At 58.4% G+C, this 19,826-nt stretch overlaps 1 protein-coding gene across 1 annotated transcript in view; it reads left to right on the top strand.

The window, feature by feature from the left end:
- The first annotated feature begins 16,970 nt into the window (after positions 1-16,970).
- Positions 16,971-19,826, top strand: part of NTN1 (netrin 1) — a 106,019-nt gene continuing 103,163 nt past the window's right edge. The window contains exon 1 of the mRNA XM_074160283.1: positions 16,971-17,994. Within this exon, the coding sequence (XP_074016384.1) occupies positions 16,971-17,994 (1,024 nt within the window). The remainder of the gene's footprint in view (positions 17,995-19,826) is intronic.

Here is a 19,826-nt window from a genome sequence, read left to right as displayed (position 1 = left end):
GGGGTGCATGAGGGCTGTAAACATTTCCCGCGAGAGCAGTCATTCTTCTTTGGTCAAACCCTTTTTCCATTTCCAGGAACGTGAACTCACAAAGCCAAATCTCCTTTGCCCGGCTTCTATTTTGGTTCCTCATCCTCCAAATCAGCACAAAAGGTACCTCTTAGATGGCTGCTGAGGATGGGTCTTACCTCTAACCCGCAAAGGTGCTCAGAAATTCGTCAGGGTCACATTCCCATTCCTCTCAACACCTTTCTAAAACCTGTATTTGTACCACACATACACTTTCCTGAATCAACAACATGTTGCTGAGTCGGGCTTAGCAGAGTGGATTTCCACCGGATTTCTGTGATAAATACCTGGAAGATGTTTTTTCTGTCTCAAAATCTGTAATACATGTTTCTTTTTAGAATACAAGTATTTATGGGCCAAACATAAGAATATTGCTCAGCGTGTGATGGCCATCAGTCAGAGCATTTAGCTCACTTGGGAATGTTGTATTGATAAAAATACTTAAAATCCAGGCAGAAAAAAAATCTGTGGATAAAGACTCATTGCCCAGCTCATCGTTGGAGGGCTCACAGACTCCTGCTCTCCATCCCCATGTCTTTCCCAGCAAAACCAGGAAAGGCTTTAACGTTGTGAGGTTACAAATCAGGCAACTACCACTTTCTCCAAATGCATCTTTTCAAAGGTGGAGGTATTTTTCCTCACCTCCCCGCCCCCCCAGCAGTGCTTCCCACCCAGCTGATGGACGGAGGCTCAGGGACAGCAGGGATGGGGATGCTGCCCCAAAGGAGCTCTGTGGGTGCAGGGATGACCCTGCCTCTCTGCTGGCAGGGAAGAAACTCCTTTCCCAACCTCCTGTCTCCCCAGGGACTTGCCTCCTCACTCGCCTCACTGGGCCCCTCTCATGTGCCAGGAGCCCAGGGGGCAAAGCCAACCTGGGCCAACCCCCTCACACCGCCACATTGTCCCAGTCAATGCCCCTCACTCATCTGTCCCCCAGCTAAGGGGTCCCTATGTCTAAATACGAAAGGAGCAAAACACTCAGGAGCCGGGAAGTGCCCAAAAAATCCCATGTAGGCTTCCCCTTCATCCTCCTCCCTGCAGCGCCTTTCTACCGGGTTTCTGCAGGTGGATGCTGTGTCTCTGGCCCTGCTGACCCTTCACAGGAAGCCTGGTGGAAGGTCACCTCTCCCCAGGCAACACCTCCGCAAAAGTGGCCACGCAGAGAAGCTCCAGGTCAGGAGGCCAGGTCAAATTCCCCCAGGCAGGTCCATGCCTGCCGTGAAACCTCTCCCCCATTCCAAATCCAACCCAGCCTGCTCCCCTCCCCATGGATATACTGCTGCCTGGAGACCTGAGGAGGAGGCACAGAAACCGTGCGGGGACCCAACAGCATCTCTGGGGATGCAGCAGGCAGCAGGATGCAGGACAGAGCTGAGCATCATCCAGGGAACAGGCAGGGGGAGGGAGCAAACCAGGCAGGCCACAGGCTGCCCTCTCAGCCAGAGGGGTCTGGGGTGTCCTTGCTAGACTCAGACCAAGCCACACACTGGAAATATAATATTTCAGCTCCCCTAAAATGCCATAAACTCATCATCTCCAGGAACGGGCCAAGGGCTGTAGACCGGAGCTGGCACATCTCCCTAGGATGCTTTCACTGCTGTCCAGACCACGGGTTTCCCTTGGATTGGGGATGGCTAAGCCTGTCCTTACATGGCCACCAAGGCCATTGCGTACTGCTGTGCCCGTGGCTGCAGAGGCTCAGCCACCACAGGTCTAGGTGTCTTCATTACTTCCCTCTCCCCATGTTCACATAATGACAGAGCCTCACAACCCCAGCGGAGCAGCTCTGCGGCCTCTCCCCGCTGCCTGCACAGCCTCAAAAGGGAAGGGGAAGCAGGATCCACTGAAAAGGGAACCTGCTTTTTCTCACTGGTTCCCCCCCATCACTTGTGTTTTTCATTTCTCTGGTGCAGCTCAAAGGGATACTGAAAGATTGCTCAATGCCACCTGAGTTTGACCCTTGAGAAACGAAAATGGGCCGTAGACTTCAGTGGTGGCAGATCTGACCCCAGATGTTCCCCTTCTGCCTCCCATACAGGAGGTGAAAATATAACCTTAAATGACCCGACCTGGTGACGTGCTGAAGGTTTCCCGACCGGCTCGGGGCTGGAAGGGCTCCAGTGCTGTCACACTTTTGGCAGATGAACATTTGTCTGACCTACACTTTTCTGTTCTCCCGCCCCATGTGAGGGCTGGGGTGCCTGGAGCAATCCCAGGCTAACCCCTGGATTTCTTCCACCCCCTTTCTCGGGTACCTTCTTCCAAAGGAAAAGTCTAATTCTGGTCTTGGGAGATCATGGCTTAGCTCCCTGCACTGCCACTGATGTCCTTAGGGACAGGAGCAGGTCACTCAACTCTCCATGCCTCAGTTTCCCATCGGTGAGAGGGCGATGGAGCAGGTCTGGCTCTGGCTGCTCCATCCTGCAGCCCATGGGACCATTTCTATTTTAGTCCCTGGCTTTTGAATGCTCAAAGCCACATGGATGCTTGCTGGAAGGCTTATCACAGGGAGAAGCAAGACGAGTAAAAGTCTAGGTAAAACTTTGGTGCAATAAAATCATACATTTTCCCCACTGTAATATTAACAATTATGCTGGTAATTGTAAGAGAAGCAGCCACGCTCCCCTCCTGCCCCCATGGCTACATCACGCTGTGGTCTAGGTTTCCAAGCGAGCCATGCATTCCCATGCAAACGGCCGATGTTCTTTCCAGGACCCAGTTTGTTGCTGGTAGTGGTGAGGCAGAGCTGTGGAAGAGGACGGGGAGCTCTTTTCCTGCAGGAGAAACAGGGAAAGGGTGCAAGAATCAGGGCTGGGATGGAAACTGAGGAGACAGCTGGACTGCAAGAGACCATTCCCTGCACCAAGGCAGAATGAAGCCATCCCTGACAGACATTTGTCATCTGGAGCCCACTGAGGACAGGACATCTGCAGCATCCCTGGCAATGCCAGCATGGCTCTGTCCTTACTGCTAGAAGGCCTTTCCCAGTGCCAGTCCTAACCACCCAGACACTAGTAAGTGCCATGACTTCTCTTACTGACGGTGGCTTATGGAGGAGACCACTTCATCATGCTCCTTTATGACCTTTTCTTGTGCCAAAACATGTGCCTTGGCTTGGTCGTCCTGCAGGCACACAGCCCCAGTGCTGCTGGGTTTCCCAACGCTTTGCTCACCTGCCTTTGCTTGAGCCACAGATCCCCCAGGTGGGATGCAGCACCATGGGGACACTTCCCCAGAACGGAGCTGGGCAGGGGGTTGGTTTCAAAGAATCACAGAATGGGTTGGGTTGGAAGGGACCTTAAAGACCACCCAGTCCCACCCCCTGCCCTGGGCAGGGACACCTCCCACCACACCAGGTTGCTCCAAACCCCGTCCAACCCGGCCTTGAACCCCTCCAGGGATGGGGCAGCCGCAGCTTCTCTGGGCAACTTGGGCCAGGCTCTCACCACCCTCACAGCAAAGAAGTTCTTCCCCAGATCTCATCTCAATCTCCCCTCTTTCAGTTTAAAACCCTTCCCCCTCCTCCTATGGCTCCCCTCCCTGATCAAGAGTCCCTCCCCAGCTTTCCTGGAGCCCTTTTAGGGACTGGAAGGGGCTCTAAGGTCTCCCCGGAGCCTTCTCTTCTCCAGGCTGAACCCCCCCAACTCTCTCAGCCTGTCCTCACAGCAGAGGGGCTCCAGCCCTCGCAACATCTTCGTGGCCTCCTCTGGCCCCACTCCAACAGGCCCGTGTCCTTCCTGTGCTGAGCACTGTTTGCACGATCTCTTGTCATGCCTTTCATCTTGGTGGGCACTTGCCCTCTTGCACAAGAGCACACTTAGCGGGCAAAGATGCTCCGCTGCTCCAACATCGGGCTGTGTCTGCCCAGCTGCTGCCTTTTTGCCTGCTGCAGGAGCTGCATCCTGGCTTTACTCAACCAATCCGTGAGGTGAGATGCTGCTGCAGAAAGTCCCCTTACATGCAGAGAACTGGCCTTGTCCCAGCCTTGCCTGAACAAAAACCTCTCTCTCGAAACTGGGATCCCCTGTTCAGATCTTCCTCTCCTGCCCCAGTTTCCCCAGAGTTTTGCCCCAGGGTGATTCCTGGTCTGGACCACCTCCCCGGGCCATAAGGAGCCCAGGCAAAGGGAATCCTGAAAGGATCCGGGAGCGGCGTTCGCATGGGCTGAGGTTTCCCCCCTGTGTCCTGCGGGAGAACTGCAGGGATGGAGGGGGCTGAGCATCGCTGGGTGGGTGGGTGCCCCTCAGCCGCCCCCGGCTGCACGCAGCTGGGACCTGCGTCCCTGGAAAACACCTCCTCGGGGAGGGCTCCGCCTCTGGCAGCCGTCCTGGGAACAGCCTGGAGAAGAGAGAATGTGAGACCGGTGAGAGTCGGTGGGTACCGTGATAGCTGTGATCACGGTGACTTTCAGCCCAGCACCCTCCATTGCAGAGATCTCTGAGCCTCCAGAGCCACCACCACCTTCCACATACCAGAGCATCTCAGCTAGTTCTGGGCACTGCAAGTTGAAGACATGGCCATAACCAGCTGGCCTTGCTCCATGTCATAGGACAAGAGGAAATGGTCTCAGGTTGCACCAGGAGAGGTTTAGATTGGATATTAGGAAAAATTTCTTCACTGATAGGGTTGTCAAACATTGGAACAGGCTGCCCAGGGAAGTGGTGGAGTCACCATCCCTGGAGGTGTTTAAAAGTTGTGGTGCTGAAGGGCACTTAGAGGTCCCTTTCAACCTAGATGATTCTATGATCCTATGTCATGATGGGGTTGAATAAACCTTCTGGGAAGCCACCAGAGCTTGTTGCACATTGACAATGTGCTGTTCTACCCCCAGGCCTGGGGGGAGCCAGCCCACACTCCTGGGCATCCCACACATCCAGACGTGGAGGAGGCAGCTTTCGAAGGACACTGTGAGCCCGGAGCATCTGCAGTCTCTGCTTCTTCCCTGGCTCATATCCCTGCCACCCAGGGGAGCCACAAGGTCCTCCAAGTCATGCCCACCCAGCCATGCCCACATCCCTGTCATGCCTGTTGCCCAAAGGGAGAGGCACATTTTGGATGCACATTTTATGATGGACAAACAAGGCATCAGGTGTAAATCTGAAAATAAGATGAGCGAGTAGAAATTAGGAGTGCCTGTGTCCCTCAGGAGCTGGGCTCTGACTCCCAAAATTTAGGTGCCAAAATACTTCTGCATGTGCCATCCCGGAGAAGCAGGGGACAGCCAAGTTCCTCAGCTGGGATGCTGTTGGGGGCTGTTGGGGCTTTCCAGCGGTTTGGCTCCCAAATGAGGCTGCAGCAGGAGAGGACCGGATCCAGGAGGGGCCCCTTAGCCAGGCAGGACCCATCCCCATCCCGGGGCTGGTGCAGGGGGCTCTGTGCTCGGACCCCGGCAGATGGCAGCAGGGACTCAGGCTGAGTTTCAATTGATTCTTTTTTCTTTTTTCATGAATTTCTTTTTTTTTTTTCTTCCCATTTGTTTTAAATAAAAATAGCCTCCCCGTGCAAATCCACTGCAGATGCATCTCAAGATAAGCCAAACAGGGAGAGGGACATTTGCCCTGGTACGAGTCACCAATCCAGGTGACAAACTCAACATCCTCTGCAGGCATCTGAATTATGTGCCTGGATTAGAGCTGAGGAGAAAAGGGTGTTTGTAGGGTTTATCTCACCCTCGGGTAGATGGCAAAAATGGGACACAGATGGCACCTCCTGGACACGCAATCCCAACCGAAAGATGCTCAAAGCAGGCAGAGGTGGCTTGTACCAGCCAGGGGAGGTCTCTGCTGTACAGGGAGGGCTCTGCCTGCCCTGCGGGAGTGACTTGGGCTGCACAGAGCCAGGTAACACATGTAAAAGGACATCAAGGGAGCAGCGATGCCATTTGAGGTCACTGCTGCCTTCCATGGGAAAGCTTTGGGGTCATCCTGCTTCGCTCAGAACGACAAAGTCCTGTCTGGCATCAGCCAGAGATGCTTTCTGCAAAGTTCTGGGGAGGACCTGACCTGACAGTGGCTGGGAATAGGAGGTAGCAGGAGGTAGGGAAATGCTGCTGCCCATCTCCTGAGCAGCCCCCAGCAGATGCCCTCAGCTTGCAAAATCCCCAGGGGAAACCTCTCACAGGCAGCGAGACCTTCCCGTGCTGGGAATTCAGCTCTACTCCAGCAAATGAGCCACTGCTGAAATCTCATGGACTTCAACATGCCTTCAACCGTGTATTTAATGTTAAGAATGTGCTTTAAGGGCTTTCTTTGGAGGGGTGCAGGTGAAAGGGTGCTGGGGGCTTTGGGGAAAGCAAACTGCGATACTAACAGAACCTCACAAATCTTTGAGAGATCCCACCAGCCTGCTTATCTCCAGGCTCCAGGCTGGAATAACTCCCAGAGAGGGAAGCAGGGAAGAGCAAGGGATGGGGCAGGCAGTTGCATCCCCTGTGGATGGTGATTTGCAGGTCCCAGGGTGGGAAAAGGTGGATGTGCCAACCGGGAAGCTGCACTGGAGGATGCCAGAGAGTTGCCACAGCCAGTTCGGGTTCAGCAAAGCAGTCACCAAAATGGGGAGCTGCCTGCAAGCTGGTGGTGGCCACTGGGGAGACCTCACCAAGGGAACACAGAGCTTTTGGGAGATTTTTATGAAGATACCCAAAAGTCAGCAATGCCAGATGACCCAGCAAAGCCCTGCAGCAGCCCCTCAGCAATCCTCCCTTGGGGACAACAGGGCAGGAGGCTCATAGTGGCCAGGGTGAGGGGACGTGCACGGGTGGGCAGCAGGTAGCCCTGAGTGAGGACCACAGCAAGTGCAGGACTTCTCTGGGCGGGGGACCCCCACAGACAATCTGCTGTCCTTAAATCCTTAAAATTCAATTGACTTTGCATCCCTCCCAGTGGTTAGTTTCATTCTGATGCTCTAATTTACATTTATAGTAAAGCTACTACATGCTCAGAAATTCCTCCGAGGTCCCGTTTATCTTTCTAGGCTGAGCTTTGCAAACTCATGTGTTTAAATGAGATTATAAAGCCAAACCCACTGATCTATCAGAGGCCAGCAAGGGTGGATGGATGTGTTACAGATATCTCCGTGCTCTCTGGGTGTCAGGCGGTGCAGAGTTGTGTACCTTCATCTGTGAGTTTTGGGCTGGCACAGGAACAGCTTACACCATATATTAATTCTCACAGTAGTAACATTTTATTGCATCTGTCACCACATCCCTGTCTATGCCACCAAGTGACCAGGAGCCCTGTGTCAGGGACAGAAGGAGGGAGCAGTGATACAGGCAGTGAGGTCCTGCTGTGGGATTTGATAGATGTGAGTTGGTCACAGCTGGAATTCGTCCTCCGATGGGCAGCGTCTGTGTGCACCCATCAGGGTGATGGGGACAGGCAGGACCCCGGAGATGAGGCTGTTTTCTAGCAGAATCAAAACCAGGTGGTGTGCTGAGAGAATGGGTTTGCTTTGCTCTAGCACATGGTGAACATTGAAAAACAGTAGGGGATTATTGAAGCCATTGAGGGTAGGGATGGGGCATTAGTATGCCAGAATGGAAAAAGAAGCTTTTACCTCCTCCTCCCTTTGTTACTAAAGCATCTGGAAGCAGGGATGAGAACTGAAGCCACCACCTGGCATAAGTTTATAGCAGCCTTTTCTGCCACAGACAGCAAAGAGCTTTATGAAGGGTACGAGCATCTTTCCCCTGCTGAGTACCTGGGGAAACTGAGGCTGACCCAGGGTCGCCCACATCCCTTTTCTTGCCATTCCCTCCTTCACGCTTCTCAGCCCCTCTTCCCCCCGGCGGTCCCAATGCTCGGGGGATGGGTTTGCAGGCGGGCAATGGTGCCGCTGAGCAGCAGTCGACAGCGAGGAATTCAGCTGGGCAAACCATTGCTCCCCAGCGGCTTCGCTCTTCCAAGGGCGCGGGACGAGACAGGGTGGTGCCCGCCGCCGGGCACTGGCACCCACCACGTCTGGGCACAGGGTCTCCCAGATGGGCTCGGGATGGTGTGGAGGAACGATGTGTAGGCACTTCTTGGCTCTGCTTGCTCAGATGCATCCATCGTCCCCCATTGCCCACCCTCGCATGGGCACAGCACCAATTAGTGATGCCAATAATAGTTGGAAGTGTGGAGAGACCCCCTAGATAAGGCTCTGGAGCTCTGCCCTGGTGCTGGGGGGGGGGGGGCAGCCCTGCGTAGCTGGAGTCTCTGCAGACCCCAGCAGGGCCAGGGCTCTGTGTCCTCAGGATGGAGACACAGGCAGGTTCCTCTGATGGAGCCATTGGCCCCATCCCCAACGTGCCACATCCAGGGCTCACACGACACCTTGCTGCCTGGCCTGAGCTGTGTTCCTGCTGCCTTACCCCAAGTTCCCCTATTAAAAAGTTATAGCCACTCAAAGGCCACTTCATCCTAGCTTAATACATACTTAATTATAATTAGGTTAGGACAGCTGCCAAGGAGAGACCGAATGCTGCAAAGTGCTCTGGGTAAGGCTCCTGAAAAACATGTTTCCCGTGGTCCTGCCGAGGTGACATGACATGGTCTGGGCAGTCTCCCTTTGCAAAGGCGGGTTGAGGGTGCCAGGAATCCCCCCCTGGCACTCGCTGTGCTCTGTCTCATGTCAAGAGGATATTCTGCCTAAGGAAGGTATAAACCCAAAACCTGGATGGCCATTTGCATGATCTTCTTTGCCCAACCCCATGGATAAACCCAGCCATGCTGGCTCAGTCCCTATTGATCCCCCACTTCTTCCCTAAGGGAACAGGATGCTTTCTGGATTTTTTTTTTTTTTTTAATTTTTAAACAAAGAAAGCAAAAAATCACCCACTTCATCTGCAGTGCTGAAATAGAGCCTGCCCCGGGACTGCGACAGTTGCAAACAGAGCTGAGCCCCATGAGCCCACTCTTCACTGCAAAGCAAATGCTGGAGAAGAGTTAATTATTTGGCACAGGGAGTTATTAGGTGGTGGGAATTCAGAAGCTCTGGGGACCCACATTTCAATAATCCTTCTCCTTAGGTAGCTGAAATACGCCTGGTCCTGTCTGCCCTGGCCCCAGCCTCAGCCACGCGCCCTCTCTCTCCCCCTGAAGCTCTGCCCAGGTCCGATCTTTACCTTAACATCGGCTTAAGAAGATCAAATTCCTTTTCATGGCTCTATTCTGAATCAGCGGGGAGGAAAATTCCCAGCAAGATGATCAGCATTTCAGCTCCCCAGCCTTTCACAGGTCCCCTATAAAATTATGATCTCGGGTTGTCTTAAATGGTAGGACGTCTCTACGTGGGCCATTTTCTTATGCCAGAGCCAAAGAAACTGCCACACTGGGCTGATGTCAAGAGTGTTCATGGTGCCCAGCAGATGTTTCTATAATGTAGGTGAGGAGCTGTCTCTGCTGCAGTTAGTTATTTTAGAGGGACATTAGTTATTCTAAGGGGACATTGCTTGCTGCAGTGTCCCTGCCCCTAGCAAGGCTGTGGTTCCACTGTCCTGGCTGCTCTCTCTTTGCTCTGGGCAATATTTAACCACTGCCGTAGCATGGACCAGTTTCCCTCTCCATCTGGGTTCCCCTGGCACCAGAACGCTTGTGTTTGAGTTGCTGCTCAGGTTTTGCTAATGCTAGTCAAGGCAGCGAGTAAAAGGATCCATTTTCTTTGTGTAATACTGGTCTAAACTCAAGAGGAGGGGACTTTGCTGTTATCCCCTTCCCTGCCCATGGAAGTGGGGCTGGAACTTGATGATCTTTAAGGTCCCTTCCAAGCTAAACCATTCTATGATTCTGTGCTTCTGAATCGATGCTGTTTTCCCCCCGAAATAGCAGCAGGCATCTCATAGCGCTTGGGACTCATCAGGCAGGAAAGCCCAGCTCAGCCCTCGGCTGGGCTTTGCTCCTTCTCTACAGGAAGCAAAGAAACTTTTCTTTGCTCCCTGCAGAGTTACAGCACTTGCAAGGAAAAGTAGAAACAATAAAAAAAAAAAAAACACCACAAAACAGATGTCGAGGACGATTGATGGACTGGTGGCTATGGAGGTCAGATTGCATCCACGGAGCCCACCCTGGATGCAAATGGGAGTGGGGATAGACAGGAGTGGGATCCCTGCCAGGTTCTTCCTTGGCTCTGATGAATTGCTCTGATGTCCCTCTGTAAATCAGGCCCAAAAAATATACAAAGAATAATCCTAAAACCAGTAGAAAGTTCTTTGCAAAGGGTGGACTTGCTCCCAGGTTCCCTGAGATCCAGGTAGATGCTTTGATCATCTGTAAGATCTGCAGGTGGCTTCTGCTGCACCGCTAAGGATGTGCAGGACAAAACACTGCTCATTTTTGTCCTACAGTTTACCGCACTGTGCCTTCCCAGAGCCCCACAAACTCGGCAGAAGTCTCTCTGGACAAAGTATTTTCCTGAATAAATCCAATGTCCCCATCTCCTCCTTTCCCCACAATTCCCTGGCAAAGTTTGTACAAGAATCTGCCTCCCCCCAGCCTGTTTTCTTCACCCCACATCTCCCATATCTCAGCCTGGCAGCAGAGTCATCCAGGTCCATGAAATCAGGGTTACACCGTCGGTGCCCAGACACACAGAGGCTTTATCTGCTCCGCTGGGGCAATTGTTCCCCCAAGTCTCCACCAGCTGGTTGCAGCAAGGTTTCTTCAGCTATGCCGGGGCATTCCCAGTGGACTGAGCTCCCAATTCACTCCTGGGGGTTTTTTCTGTTTAGCTCAGAACACTGCTGTAAGGTCACTGTGCTCCTCTTGTCCTGCTCCCTGTAATATATTGCTCAGGAAAGTCATTGTACCTTGGAAATAGCTTGAAAATGTAGGGTAGGCTTTTTTGGGATGCCTGAGCAATTTAGACGACAAGTCATATGAGGAGAGGCTGAGGGAACTGGGCATGTTTAGTTTAGAGAAGAGGAGGCTGAGGGAGGACCTCATTGCCCTCTACAACTCCCTGAAAGGAGGGTGTAGAGAGGTGGGTGTTGGCCTCTTCTCCGAAAGGAATAATGACAGGACCAGAGGAAATGGTCTGAAGGGGAGGTTTAGATTGGATATTAGGAAGAAGTACTTTACTGGAAGAGTGGTCAGGCACGGGAACACCACCTGCCCAGGGAGGTGGTGGAGTCATCATCTCTGGAGGTATTTAAGAAACATGTAGATGTGGCGCTTCAGGGCATGCTCTAGTTGGCCGACATTGTTGGGGTTTTTTTTGTGTGTGTATGGTTGGACTCGGTGATTTCAGACGTCCTTTCCAACCATGACAATTCTGTGATTCTGTGAAGTCTGAAGGGTCTGTGCATGTTTCTGTGCTATGCCATGTAACATCCCGATGATACCTCGGTGATATTCTGTCCACCGTACAGAATACGGCAGCATTTTTCAGGCTAAGCTGCATTATTGTTCTTCTACCTCTGCACCCACCCAAATCAAACCCGTGCAGAGAAAAACACAATTAAATCACAGGGTTTAACAAGTTTAACACCAAGGAGTGCCTCTGTTTTCTTGAGTATAGTTGGTACCTGCGCTTCCATAGCTCCCTGGCTGAATCCACCTGCGGGTCCCCGGGAGCGTGTGAGCTGTTTGGGTACCCATTTGGTAGGGCCAGGAGCTCTCCGGGCTGCTGGGTGTCAGGCTGGGCTGCTGAAAATTAATCAAATATTACACACAGAGCTTTCTAGTCTGCCTGCCCTAAAGAAAACATTTTGCAAGAGAAAATATAGTATTCCAGAGGCTTATCTCACTTGGTGGCAATTCTGGGTGTATAATTGAAAACCGAGTTGATCATTAGAGGTTCACAGAGATGCTGAATAGCCCAGTGTTCGGTGGTCTCTGCCAGCCACGGCCAATTTACATTAAAGGCTTGATTCCTTCTACAGCCCACTTCTCAGCCCCTGGGAAATCTCCTCGTTGCTTATTCCTCGTTTGCAAGGACTGTCTAGTGTAAGGAAAAGTCTTGCCTAGTTCGGCTCTCACTGCTGCCAGCAGTTCTGCCCCCGATTTCGGCAGGCTGAACCAGGGTGTCACTGGCCATGTGCAGAAGATTCAGCATCAGCCACATCCCACCTCTCCCCCCACCCAAAAAAAATGATAGTCAGACTCTACCCACCATTCCCTAAACAAGTTTGGGGGTTTTTTTTTGCATAAATGAGAGGAGCCTGGGGTGTGCTTTCCCGGGAAGTGAAGAGAAAACCGGATTACGGGTCAGGGATCTACAAAGTGATCAGGAGTTTGTGGACAAATCACACTTCCGTGGGAGCCAAGCGTAAATATTAGAGCAACAGTAATAACAATAAGTGCCCGCCGAGAGCCAAAGAGCTTTAGGGTGGGGGATTAAATGTCATGTGCAAATGTTGTGATCTGTGCTGGCAGAGGGACATCAGTCCGGGAAGAGCCAGCCGTGCCTTCTTGCCCAATTCCCTTGGGATATCTTGGGGAACCGGCCAGCCTTTCTCCCCTTTCTCCTCGGGGTTTTTTTAACCCTCCAAGCCAGGCGATGGGGACCATGCCAGGGGTGCCTGTGCACCGGGAAGTTACGGAGCGGCATCCCTGCCAGCACACGCTCCCTCTCCCTCCTCCTTCCCTCTCTCCCCGCAAACACCGCCGATGCGGGGCTTTGCCGCCGGGATGGGAAAGCCCCGCAGAAGGCGTAGGGAGATCCTGGCCGGGAGGAGCCGGGCTGCTCCCTCCTGTGCCCCGGGGGGTCAAGCCCGTGAGCATCCGAGCGAGGACCGGAGAGCTCCGGCTGCGGCTCAGCCCTCCCGGAGCTCCGCGGAGCCCCGAGGCCCCGGCGCTCTTCGCCCCGCCGGAGGCAGGAGATGCGGCAGCCGGCGGGGCCGTGAGGAGGGAACCGGAGCGGGACCCCAGGGGGTCTCTGTCCGCCTGCCCAGGCCCGCTCCGCTGCCCCCCGCACCTGCGGAGTGAAGCGGGGGGGCTCCCCGGGCCGCCCCCGGTGCCCGGGTTTAAAAGATCGCGGAGATATTTTCACACCTCAAACCGCCGCCCCCCCCCCCCCCCCCCTCCGCTCCCCTCCAGCCCCCATCGCCTTGATTTAGCCCTTGGTAATTAATTTGGCATTTCAGAATAGCTACTGGGCTGGATAATGGCCTCATTCATCTCCCCAGCCTAATCTGAACAGAATCTGGAAGAAAAGCTTTCAGAAAGACAGAAACTGCCATTCGGCAACTGCTCAAAAGAACTGTCACTCCAGGGGAATAAATCGCTCCTGATTATTTCAACCCGGGTCTTCTCTGCTTTTCCAGCCGCTCCCGGTCCCCGGCGGGGGGACGGCCCCCAGATATTTGCGGAGGGGAAGATCTGGTTGGGTTTTCCCCCTCCCTTCTCCAAAACCCAAGGCCGGGCGATGGCAGGGGGAGGTGGGCCCGGGGCAGCGCATTGTTCCCGGAGGCGGTGGACGAGCTCCGGCACCCGAAGCCATTTGACTTTTAAAACAGGCTCTGAGCGCCGGGGCCGCCTTTCGCGGCTGCCCCCGGTGGGGCTGAAATAAAGCCCTTCTCCTCTCTCCTTCATCGGGGCTTCTCCCCGGCCAAAGTCGGGGGAAAAAGGCCGCTCCGCACGTCGGCCAGCCCCGCTCCCGGTGCGGGTACCGGAGATGCTTCGGTCCCGATGCAGGTACCGGAGATGCTCTGCTCCCAGTGCAGGTACCGAAGATGCTCTGGCCCCGGTAGGAGCCAGAGCGCAGCGGGGTCGCACCGGAGCTGGAGCCGGAAAGGATCTGTCCCCCCACCCCGAGGAAGGGCAGGGCTTGGGCTAGCTGGTGCTTAATGATAGGAAAACCAAATCCGAGGTGGGGGACGAGCCGGGGTGGAGGGCACGGCCCGGTGCCCCCAACATCCCCCCTTCTCCATCCTCCCGGGACGGCCCCTGCCCCGGAGGGGGCGAATAGAGTCGGGAGCGGGCCTCAGGGAGCTGCGCCTCGGTCCCCGCGGAGCTGCTTACATGCATTTAATAGCTCGGGGGCGAGGTAATTAGAGGAAAGCCTCAGTAAATCACGTTAATGACCGCAAGAGCCATTACAAGCCCCGGGGGTTGTGAAACACCGAATAAACCCAGGGAGAAGGGCAGGAGGGAGGCGAGAGCCGCAGCTCCGGCCGCCGGGCAGGGCGATCCCCCCCGTGCTCGGCAGCGCCGGATGGTTGTTAAATTAACACCCTGCTAATGGGATTAAGCAGCACCTCGGGTTTGCGGGGGAGTTTAACGCAGATCAGGTTTTCTTAGAACCTCCCCCCCCCATTTTTTTGCTGCGAATCGGCAAAACCAGTGCGGGCTGGAGGGGCCGGGGGTGCCCTCTAAAAACCCTCACGGATTTTAAAGAAACGTCGAAATTTCAGCCCTGCCCTGAGCCCCGGGCCCGCGAGAGGGCCGCGGGGGGGTCGGGGGCAGCCGGAGCCAAACCCGCATCTTCCCCCAAACCTGGGGGAAGCGCCGGTCCCGCTTCGCTCCGAACCGGACCCCGCGTGTCCCCCCCGGCGGGCACGGGAGCCCCGCACACGGTGGCACCGGACGCCCCCGCACGGCCCGGACACGGGCGGACGGAACCCCCTCGGGGAAGGGCTGGTGTCGGCCACGCGTGGCCGGAGGAGAAGCACCGGGAGGGCAGAGCGGGGGACGAGACACGACGAGCGGGGGTGGTGACAGCGGGCACCCGGGGGCGGGGGGGGGGGAGTGCAACGGGTCTGGATTTGGGGCGCCTGGCTGGACAAAGGGGACCTGGGGTCCCGCCAGACGTACCGACCACGGTGGTACCTCCGTCACCTGGGCAGGCTCGGGGACCCGGGACAGTTTGGTCTGAATTTTCCCCGCCCCCTCCTTAGGGCTCCTCCAGGTATCACCGGGACATCCTCCCCCTCCCTCTTCCCCCCCCCCCCGTCTCCATCCTGCAAATGGGGCTGCAATTGAAGAGCGGGGAGAAAAATCTCTCCGGGGCCGGGGTTTACAGGGACTGTGCGTGTGTGTGACCCGGGTGTGCCAGGCTGCGGCTCGGGTGGGACCAGCAGGACTGGGATCCCAAAAGTCCTGGGCCGACCGCATCCTCCCACACACCTCTTCCTCCTACGAAGGAGCAGCGAGAGCGTCGGGAGCGGGACGGAGGGGCTGTTTCCCGGGGAAGAGTTAACAAATCCCGGCAGCGGCGGGGCTCGGGGGGGAAGGTGGGAGGGGGGGTGGATCCGGGGGGAGCGATGGGGGCAGGGAGGCTGCGGAGCCCCGCTGCCCTGCAGGGAAGGCGGTTGCATTGCCAAAGACGCCCCGCTGGGCTAGCAGGCCCGGGAGCAGATTAATCAGGCACTAATTCAATTTACAACAACCACTTTTATTCAGCTCGGTGGCAAGGAATTCAAAGCGGGGAGAGGGGCGGGCGGAGGGGAGGGGGCGGAGGCCGGCCTGGGGCTCGCCGCTGCCCGGGCAGCCCCCCGTCCCCTCGGGCCGCCCCGCCGGGGCTCGCCGGGGAGGAGAGACGGCACCGCCGTGCCAGGGCCCGGCCGCTTGAGTGACACGGCGTGGGCAGCGCTCCGGGAGAGGGCACCTCCGTTGGAAAAATAAAAGTGCCCTTTTAATCAAGGAGGGAGGGAAGGGGGGCGAGCAGGGAGGCCGGGAGCCGCGGGAGGGAAACCCCTCCGCTCCCTCCCGGCACCTTCTCTCTCGGTAGCGTCCCCCGGGGCCGGAACGTCGGGGTGTCCCCAGCCGGGATCAGCCGGGGAAGAGCCGAGCCGGAGCGGACTCCGAGGGAGGCAGCCGTCGGTGGGCGGCCCGTCCGGCACCGGGAAGGGGAACCGGGGGCTGGGGCACGGCCCGGTGCGGGGCAAGTGCCGCTCTTTAACATCTTCCTCACTTTCAGGGGAGAGCCGAGAAGCTGCAAAGCGACAAGCTGCAAACCGTGTGCCCGGGCTGTCCCCGGGGCTGTGCCGGGGTCACCGTCCCTTTGCCCAGATCAGCCGCCTAAAACAACCTGCCGGGGGTCACCAGGCCCCTTAGTTCCCGCGTCGTGCCCAAGGACTCGAGATTTCCCCCCAGTTAAACTTCCCCGGCATTGGGTTTTCTTTCCCAGAGGCGAAGGCTCTGGACCGAGACCCGCCGGGAGCCCCCTCGGGCTGGGCCGGTGCCCTGGAGGGTTATGGGCTCCTGCACTGGACGGTGACTCTGCCTCGGACTCCTCTTCCTCCCCCCTCCCCCCAAATCCAGTTTAGGGGTTCAGGCCCTGCCTGGCCTGGTGAGAGAAGGGGATACCAGCAGCGACCAGCTGGGAGAGGGTCCCATCCTGTCCCTTTCGGCGTCCCCACAGGTAGGAGGAGGAGGGGGACCTCCTCCCGGCCGCTCCCCCTCTCTCCCCGCCCCATGCCCACGGAGCATCCCCAGCTGCTGGGGACAGCCCTGGCCTCCCCCAGCCCCCCCGGGCCACAGCGGGGCGGGAGGGGGAGAAGGAGGGCCCTTCCCCGGCTCCTCGGGGCGGCCCGGGAGCCCCGCGGCGGCGCTGGCGCCCATCGCCGCGGTATCGGGGCGGGCTCCGTCCCTCTCCCATCCCCCCCCCCGCCCTCCCCGAGGCCTGTGCGTGTCTCTGGCTGAGCCGCCAGTGGATGTCGTTGTTCTGTTCCTTGAGCGCGATGTCACTCCTTTAGCATGACCTCAAACGCGGCGGGGGCTGGGACCGCCAGTCATTCTCCGTGCGAGAGCCGGGGCGGGAGGCAGGCGGGACCCAGCCCCGCCGCCAGCCCCACTTTTGTGGTGCCGCCGCCGCCGCCGTCTCCCCTTTCTCCGCGGGGCTGGCCGCGGGGCGGGCGATGCTCCGCGCTCCCTGAGCCGCCGGCACCGCGTCCGTCGGCCAAGTCGCCCCGCGGAGCTGCGCTCTAGAGCGGCGGGCTCCCCTCCCTCCCTCCGCTCCCCCAGGCCGCGCCGAGGTTGCGCAGGATGCCGCGGAGGGGCGCGGAGGCGCCGCTGGCCCTGCTGCTGGCGGCGGCGTGGCTGGCGCAGCCCCTGCGCGGGGGCTACCACGGCGTGAGCATGTTCGCCGTGCAGACGGCTCAGCCCGACCCCTGCTACGACGAGCACGGGCTGCCCCGCCGCTGCATCCCCGACTTCGTCAACTCGGCCTTCGGGAAGGAGGTGAAGGTGTCGAGCACCTGCGGGAAGCCGCCGTCGCGGTACTGCGTGGTGACGGAGAAGGGCGAGGAGCAGATCCGCTCCTGCCACCTCTGCAACGCCTCCGACCCCAAGCGCGCCCACCCGCCCTCCTTCCTCACCGACCTCAACAACCCGCACAACCTGACCTGCTGGCAGTCCGACAGCTACGTCCAGTACCCCCACAACGTCACCCTCACCCTCTCCCTGGGCAAGAAGTTCGAGGTGACCTACGTCAGCCTGCAGTTCTGCTCCCCGCGCCCGGAGTCCATGGCCATCCACAAGTCCATGGACTACGGCAAGACCTGGGTGCCCTTCCAGTTCTACTCCACGCAGTGCCGCAAGATGTACAACAAGCCCAGCCGCGCCGCCATCACCAAGCAGAACGAGCAGGAGGCGGTCTGCACCGACTCGCACACCGACGTGCGGCCCCTCTCCGGCGGCCTCATCGCCTTCAGCACCCTGGACGGTCGCCCCACGGCCCACGACTTCGACAACTCGCCCGTGCTGCAGGACTGGGTGACGGCCACCGACATCAGGGTGACCTTCAGCCGCCTCCACACCTTCGGCGACGAGAGCGAGGACGACTCCGAGCTGGCCCGCGACTCTTACTTCTACGCCGTCTCCGATCTGCAGGTCGGCGGGCGGTGCAAGTGCAACGGCCACGCGTCGCGCTGCGTGCGGGACCGCGACGACAGCTTGGTGTGCGACTGCAAGCACAACACGGCCGGCCCCGAGTGCGACCGCTGCAAGCCCTTCCACTACGACCGGCCCTGGCAGAGAGCGACCGCCCGGGAGGCCAACGAGTGCGTGGGTGAGTCCCGCGCCGCCGGGCACGGACGCTCCGGTAGAGGGGGGGGGGAAGGACGGGGAGAGGGCGCGGAGGGCCCCGGAAGGGCAAGGAGAGGGAGGGGAGAGCGAAAGACCCGGCAGAGGATGGGGAGCGAAAGGCTTGAGGACATCTAGGAACCGGCATGGGACGGGAGACGAAAGAAAGGCAGGGGGACATCCAGGACCCGGCAAGGGACAAGGGAGAGAAAGGCAGGGGACAGGGAGAGAAAGGCAGGGGGACATCCAGGAACCCGGCAAGGGACAAGGGAGAGAAAGGCAGGGGACAGGGAGAGAAAGGCAGGGGGACATCCAGGAACCCGGCAAGGGACAAGGGAGAGAAAGGCAGGGGACAGGGAGAGAAAGGCAGGGGGACATCCATACAGGACCCAGCAAGGGACCTTCAAGGACGGGGAGCGAAAGGCAGGGAGACATCCAGGACCCGACAAGGGACGAGGGAGAGAAAGGCAGGGAGACATCCATGCAGGATCCGGCAAGGGACCTTCAGGGACGAGCTGCGAAAGGCGTGGGGACATCCAGGGACACGGCGAGCAGCGCGAGGACATCCAGGGACACAGGGAGCGGGGCAGGCACACGCAGGGAGACGGAAAGCAAAACTGAGGCGAGGGACCCCGAAGCGCGGAGCAGGGGATGTGAAGGCACTCGGAAGCGCAGGGGACGGGAACACCGAGGCTCCCAACAGCGCAAGGCAGGGGACACTGAGGCACCTGGGACCTCACTGGTGACAACACCGAGAGACACCGAAGTGCAGAGTAAGGGGCACGGGGAGCTAGGGACCACCGGGCTGGGTACGGCGAGGCACAGGAATTTGGGGCAGGGGATACGGAGAGCCACGGAGGAGCGGGACGGGGACACCGGAGGCACCCGGGAGAGCAAGGCAGGGGACACGGAGGGACCCGGGTGGGCAGGACGGAGCACACCGCCGGACACTGGATCGCGGAGCAGGGGACAGGAGGAGACACGGAACCGCAGAGCAGGGGACATCATGGAGCTCAGGAAAGGGGAGAAGGGACACTCAGGAGACCGGGAAAACACCGTTCGTGCCCGGAGAAGCTCTGAGGAGCCCTGGCTGGCTGGGGAGGGTTTCCCGTCCCGCGCAGCTCCTGGCCGGGGGTCCCGCAGCGCACGGAGCAGGGTCCGGTCCGCGGATCCCGGAGCTCGCCGGCAGCCCTGCTCCCTCCCCCCGGGCACCGGCTCAGAGCCCCGCTGCAAAGCCTCCAGCTCTCCCGAGAGGCTCCGGGCCCGGACGGGACGGGGACGGACTCCGGTCCTGCCTGGAGGGCGGAGGCTGCCGGGCGCTGGGGAGGGCTCGGCAAAGCCGGCGGCTCCCGTCGCTGCGTCTTCAAGGGGGTGCGGGCGGCCCCGGGGGGGCGGTGGAGGTGGCGGCGGGGACTTGAACGAGCCCCAAGGCCAAATGAGAACCGGGGAGCAGCCGGTTCGCTCCGTTTCGGGCGAGAAACCCGCGCCGTCTTGGCTGTAAGCGAGTCCCAGCCTTCGGGCTGTCCCCTGCCTCTGCCCGGGGTGTCCAAGGGTGAAGGATTTGGGGTGTCCTTGAGTCCCCGCACATCCCGCCGGCGGCTCCCCCCTGCTCCCCAGCGGCATCCCCGTGTGCTGCCGGTCCCCTCCTTGCCCGGTGCCAGCCCCTGGGATCAGCCGTGTGCCGGTGGCTGAGGGTGACCCAGGATGAGCCCCGGGCTCGGCTCGGCTCTCCGCTCCGGGACCCCCCGGCCCCGCCGAGCGCGTCCCCGGCACCCGCCGCCCGCTGCCGCCGCCTTGTTTACCCGGAAAACACGGCCC

This window comes from Numenius arquata, chromosome 17, assembly GCF_964106895.1.
Source record: "Numenius arquata chromosome 17, bNumArq3.hap1.1, whole genome shotgun sequence".
NCBI lineage: Eukaryota > Metazoa > Chordata > Aves > Charadriiformes > Scolopacidae > Numenius > Numenius arquata.
The sequence above is the reverse complement of the archived record's forward strand: the minus strand, read 5'-3'. Positions and strand labels throughout refer to the sequence as shown.